Source organism: Dendroctonus ponderosae, unplaced genomic scaffold (genome assembly GCF_020466585.1).
Source record: "Dendroctonus ponderosae isolate FM_Combo_2020 unplaced genomic scaffold, Dpon_F_20191213v2 Dpon_F_20191213_1, whole genome shotgun sequence".
Lineage (NCBI taxonomy): Eukaryota > Metazoa > Arthropoda > Insecta > Coleoptera > Curculionidae > Dendroctonus > Dendroctonus ponderosae.
In genome coordinates, this window is record NW_026017110.1 from 13,874,300 (window position 1) to 13,880,970 (window position 6,671).

Here is a 6,671-nt window from a genome sequence, read left to right on the forward strand (position 1 = left end):
AGTACTCGTACTAAATCAGGCTTATTAGTGTAATAAAATATATTAATCAAATTCTGGTAGCAATGCTACAAATGCAATGTTTAGTTCATTCATTTGTTGTACAAACTGCTTGTTGGGTATTTCGATGCAAAAATTTTTGTCTTTAAAAAAGACAGAATTTTCTCACGTCTTTTATTACAGATTGATAAATAGTGCTCCTATTTTGCAATAAGATTCATTGATCTGGTTGAGCCACCAACCCAAATGTTACGGAAATATAAGTTAGTTTAATTTTTTACTATTCATATTACTGTAAAAGCATTTTGTATTGGCTCGCTATCATTAAATTATATTCAGGGCAAATGCTAAAAAAGTGTTGCTGACTTAGACCTAGAAACTACCCGTAATTTATTTACGATTCATAATAAACTTTTATATTTGAAACTAAAATGTTTCAGTAGATTTTTAAACGCTTTATACATGCCAATATAAAAAAGCTGTAAAAAATTGCGGGTACCTATAAATTTTGTTGTTGCAAAACTTTAATGTGTGAGTATTTCTTATGTTTTTGACAATGTTTCAACCGCATACTGATACTTATATTGCCAAGAATTTTAGATTAGAAAATAACAAGACTGGCCTCCGAAATATGATAATATAACAGCTTGGATTAATATTTGTGATGTTAAAAAGCTAGTTTACCAAAGCATTGTTGAAACAATTGATCTAAACCTGAACTGTACATGGCATTAATTTTTGTATAACAATTGTACGGTGTGGGTACCGGCTAACTGTGCAAATCCTGTAAAAGCTCTTTATGCTTTTTTCCACATAGTAAATATTCAGTTAATTGCAAACTATGAAGAATCGTCGAATTAATGCCATATTTAGTATGCGCATATAGGACGCTAAATATTAAAATAATACATATAGGATGGCGTGTGTGGTTAACCAAACAAAGGACATAAAATATTGCAGCCAAAACTTGCTACACTTGGAAAAATTTACATGGTCAAAAATTTAGTGCAAAATAACTGAAGAGGTAATAGTATGAACGCTGTGAACCAACTCTCCTAGCAAACATGGGCCCGCTAAGGCACCATTTTACTCATATAGACGGTTATTTTTTCTCACCCCTTATTTAAGTTTGCTTATAATTATTATATATATTTTCGTGTACTACACAATGAACAATTATTATTTATAAACCCTGTTTTTCTTAATCATGTTATTCCAATCCAATATTTATTTTTTTACTAATTGTCAGATTAGTTTGGAGATTAAAGGAAGACACTTTGAATATCTTACGTCGTTTTGTTTTTGGCTCTGCTATAGGCCTTTTTTTGTTTTAAGTTTGCTGTAGAAACAAAATTGCAAATGACTGCAAATAAATGTTACAAATAAGAATATCTTTGTGGGCTGGATGTTTATTAATTTTTTTCGTACTAGTTATGGTGTACTTCCAACATGTGATCCTCATTCGAAGGATTTTAAGTATCTAATTTATCGATTTTGAACTTACAATTAATTTAATTAGTTTGTGCAGTTATCATAAAAAGTATCCAGAGAAAAAAACAGAGAATATAAATATATTGACAGGAGAAGCTTATTATGATTTTATTGGAACACCTTCATATGCAAATGAATCATAATTTTATCAATCAAGCAGTCATAAGGATTAACAAGTACCCACAATTTAGTAATCTTCCAAACCAATTAGGTAGTTTTTGGTTAATGGTCGACCTCTTATCGTAGTCACTTTTCAATCGGTACGTATCTGTAGCTTTTCCACGTAAATAACTAAAGGTAATCGGTCTCTGGCATTTAATTAAAAAATTTAGTAGCTGCATAAGAACCTAAATTTACAAAAGCCTCACAAAATGTTTGGTATTTTCAACCCGCTAAACTAATACATTTTCAGATCAATAAGACAGGGTTTCTAGCAAGTGCAAACTGTTGGAGCCGTATCATTTATGACATGAATATAACATTATAAGAAATTTTCTATACGCAAGTTATTTTTTCACAAGACGCAGTACTAGCTGAATAACTCTGATTCAGCACAATTCTATAAAACGTCTAAACAAATTAAACTTACAAAAATAGTAGGCCAATAACAAATAATTTATCTCATTTTCACTGAAATTGTTTGTAGGTTGCAAATGGAGCTTAGGTACAAGCAGAGGAAATCATGACTTTTTATTTTTATTTTTAAGATGAAAATAACTTACATTTTTACCTTACCAACAATTAGAGGTTATTTAGCGAAGTGTTTTACTTTAACAAGCTTCGTTTTCATTAAAGCTATTGCCAGTTTACTTACCTAATAAGACGATAATACTAAGTCCTCTATAAATTCCAATATTTTTCTAGTTAATATTTTTTTAGAATCTTGATCTATTTTTAGTTTATTTAGTTTATATTTGAATTAATTTGAAATCGGAATCTGAAACTGTTATAATTTCAGAATCGCAGTTTATAATGAAATTATATAATTTGAATACACGTCGGCAAACTGCAAGAATGGCAATTAAGCACTCGTCTGAACATATTAAGAATAACATCAACTAACCGGGATAAAATTCAAATTATCATATGTTTCTAACATATAATATACTGTTTCTGTTTGTATAATTAAACTACACCCTCTTTAGATACGGTCATTTTTAGCAAAGGCGTATTTAGCAATTTGCAAAAGCTTGGATTTACGCACAGACTATAGCATAATAATGTAATTTATCTTTCGTGTCTGGTGAAAATCTTAAACGCTAATCCAGAGATATTCTTATGCTCACCACATCTATCATATAGTATCTAATCTGTAATTCACATCAATATTCTCCAGATAAATTCGAGTAAACAGATTTTCTGAATTTTACGCAAAATTAGTAATTACCGCGGTGTAAATATATGTTGATGAAAATCCATATTGCGTTACGGCAAACAATTGTAGGGACCGAATATTAAATTCGATTATTTTTAACTTAACCTATTACTATATAAATACGTTATTTTTAAAATCGTACCTGAAAAACCATAATGTCCACCCAATGTATTAAACCGATGTAGCAAAAGTACAAAAGCAACTAATAGTACTATAAAAATGTCATTTGCTTTATATAAGTTAGCTCAGGCTTTTAGCTTTCATAAGCTCTAACCATCCTGCAAGAATACTAATGACGATTTGGCAATTTTCCAGGGTCGTTGTGAGATTGCACGATACGAGCTTGCATTTTTATTCGATTTTTCTTTTAGGTCAAACGTTTGATTGTAATTATAGATTGGCCATCGATGGCTGCACTTGTCACAAATTAAACTAACGGAGATAAGATCAAATTAAGTAAATTTTTGTAGACATTTTTACAATAAATATTTGAAGATAGGTTAACTATATTTAATTATTGTGAGCGTCCCATCCTCCTTTTCAAATTGACCTAAAAGTTTCAATTATTCATTCGTTCAATTCAATTATTAATTTAAATAAATATACCATATTATATTAACTAAATTTTAATCTAATATGGTACAGCGTAAATGTATGTTTTAATAATGCTATTTCCGATGATCAAATTTTAAAACGTTAATATGACTGCTTCATTGTCATCTTACAATAATTAAGGAATTATTTTAAAGACAGCCGATTTATTTGTTTTATTTCTTAGCAGAGAACGATTGGTTATTTATTCAAAAAATAAAATTATCCTCAACCGAGCTTTCTGTTTGATCGTGCTAGCTCCGTAATAAGCCATTTTGCGACCGGAATAGCTGTGCGTCTCTGAAACGCACAATTTATTTAAAAAGCAAAAAACGGGGGTGCCCTTTTGATGAAAAAAAGGAACAGAAAGCGTCAGTGAAAAAATACGATTTGTCATAAAACATCTAACTTATATGGTCGTTGAAAAAGTATGTAAGGTATGTCATGTGCAGAAAACTCATTTCCTTGCTCTTAAAACTGTTTTACACAAGATTTATTGAGAGAAATAGCAATTTTCATTAATTCCTTCCTTATCGTGTAACTGAGTTTGAACGAGTTTTGTTGACAAAAGTAGGAAATTCACGATTTGCAAAACAGTTTTTCATTTCGGATTGATCTATAATTTAAAATAGATACATTTTAAATAGTGCAATTTTCCATACTGACTTGCAGAGGAAAGCTTTTCAATGCACAACGTTAACTTATAAAAGTACACTATTTCTTTTTCCTTCTAGTTCAGTTATTGAGTACCTATAATGGCTCGGTAATTTCTTATTGGTAAAAATCCGATCTTAGACACGAAAGAAATAGTAAGCGTTAACGAAAAGCTCGGCCTTTCAATGCGGAAAATTGATCATCCAGTCCGGCTCAAAAGTGCTATAGTGAATTATTTTCAAATTCCTTTTCAAAGCTGTTGCTTCTTGTACAGTTTACGGTCATTTTATTTCAGCCTTGATATGAATTACTGAACATTTGAATTTTTTGCTAATATTTGATGGATTTATAAAAGGTTTTCAAATTAAGAAATAGCAGAAATTAATATTCCTATAGTTCTAGTTGAAACATATGATAATTTGCTTATCCAGTAGTGTTTAAACTTTTTTTGAGTGAAACTCGTGCAAATCGGTTAATATTCTGAACTACAAGTATATCTAGCTTCTTAATCAAATTATTTTTTCATTTCGACGTGATTCCTCCTTACACATCGTGAAAACCAAAGCCAAATATTCTGTACATGAGTATGTACATTTCTAGCAAAAAATGTGGTTTTGAAAAGCACTCTTATATGCAGCTTTTAGAGTAAGAATGGGTGCTTTCGTGACATATAATCAACCTGCTAAATTAATTTTTAATGACAATTTTTTCGGATGCCTTAAAACGTCCCCAAAATGCACAATACCAAAGTGAGCAGTATAGTGTAATATTTGCATTATATTTGCTTATGATTGCCCTCGATTAACATTAACTGCAAACACTGGCAACGCAAAATGGATGTTTTCGTCGCCCATTGCGATAAATATTTTATTATTAATAACAAGGCGTATCTATCCTTTTTCTGCTAACAAAAGATTAGGCCCTCATATATTGAGCCATACTACTTACTAAAACAAAAAGGTATTATACGCGGTCTTGGAAAGTTGGAACAGATATACTGTTCCAACTTGCAAATTTTCAATATAATTTGAAAAAGCTCATAAAAACAAATTATTTTGTGGGGTTTTAAATTATTTAGGTATTTGTCAGTGGTTTGCATGGAATTTTTCTATTGCGGCTGTCGGGCGTAAAAAACGCACCCTTTTACAAAAAAAAGAAGAAAACGAACCACCGAGGGTTCCGGTCGACGTAGCACCGTAACATTCAATTTTCGCTCCCCTTTTGTTCTCTCGAAAATAGTTGCTTACAAATCTCATTCGTGTTTTGTATAATAAAATACGTGTGTTTGGCACGAACCAAACTGGACCTTCGAATATTTCTTTTTTATTAGAAATTTGGTGTGTTAATTCAACCGACCATAAAGCCTCCAGTGCGCCTGTGGAGACAAATAAATTTAATGCAGTCTACTAAAGTTGCTCCACCTGATTGGGCACTTCACCGTGCCCAAACAACAGGAGTTTAAGGAACGTTCGAATCGTCTCCAGCTGCTACTGCTCCAGCTACTTGAACATTTTCCAGTCTTCTTTAGTTCATATGACTCAAAATTTAAAAAAACGTGATAGGAATTTGAATGGAAAAACCATGTTCATGCAGCTTACAAGATGTTAATCTATGTAGTTATTTGTATTCGTCTGCTTTCTCCCCAAATTGAACATAATGTCACGTCGAATTTCCGTCTGCAGATTCACTATTCGAGTTTGGTTGGGCCAGAGAATAATTTTGCCTCGTTTCCTCGTTAGGTGACCCGCCTCAATTTAGGGTCTGTGACTACATCCCAGGGTTATACCTACCGACGCAATCCAATTTGGGTAATGTAGTTATTGCTTGATGATTTTCCCGCTGCATAAATTGCCAGTCCGCGTCAACTTTAAGTGACTATGATTTCCGACTCACGAAGTTTCTGATGCAGTAATTAAAGCAGTTTTTATTTGAGCAACCGACAAAGTTTTAGATATACTAAAAGCAGCGGCAACCACAGTTTTGGTATGGGTGTAGAAAAAACATAATTTTCTGTTTTTGCCAACAGGATTGTGTTTCACAGTCCTGTTGGCGCCCCATTCCTTCAAACACTGCTATATTTGCAGCTTTAATACAAGAAACCGAAACTAGTTAAAAAAAATGCTAGATCTGTTGTAGGCAATTCCGTCATTTGTAGTATGCAATATTGTTTTTATTGATTTTGTTAGAATCTTATTTACTAATGGCTTATTATTTTGAGGAGATAGCTTTTAAAAGTCTGGAGTATATTTAGCTAATTTAATATAAATATATGCTTATATGCAGCATACAACGTGTATAAAAAACAAAATTTAATAATAATAAAAATTAAACTAATATAACATTTACTAATATTACACCACTAAAACTGTAAGAATTATAATGTTGCAGTATTAGAGTTAATTCGAATTAAAAAATTTAAAACCCCTATTATTTCCAAAATTTAAAATTAGTTTCCAATTTCGTGATCAATTCGAAAGCAAAAAGGCCACCTGATATTTCTTTGTAGAACACTCCAATTTCAAGTAAAAAATAAAAGTCGATTCATCCCGGTAGTCGATTTGGC

The 6,671-nt window shown here is 31.4% G+C and overlaps 2 protein-coding genes across 7 annotated transcripts in view; one reads left to right on the forward strand and one right to left on the reverse strand.

The window, feature by feature from the left end:
* LOC109534931 (larval cuticle protein A2B) overlaps positions 1 to 3,079 on the reverse strand; it is a 13,547-nt gene extending 10,468 nt beyond the window's left edge. Inside the window, exon 1 of the mRNA XM_048670220.1 lies at positions 3,006 to 3,079. Within this exon, the coding sequence (XP_048526177.1) occupies positions 3,006 to 3,017 (12 nt within the window). The 5' untranslated portion in view covers positions 3,018 to 3,079. The remainder of the gene's footprint in view (positions 1 to 3,005) is intronic.
* LOC109533899 (disks large 1 tumor suppressor protein) overlaps positions 1 to 6,671 on the forward strand; it is a 476,297-nt gene that overhangs the window by 306,692 nt on the left and 162,934 nt on the right. The window lies entirely within an intron of this gene.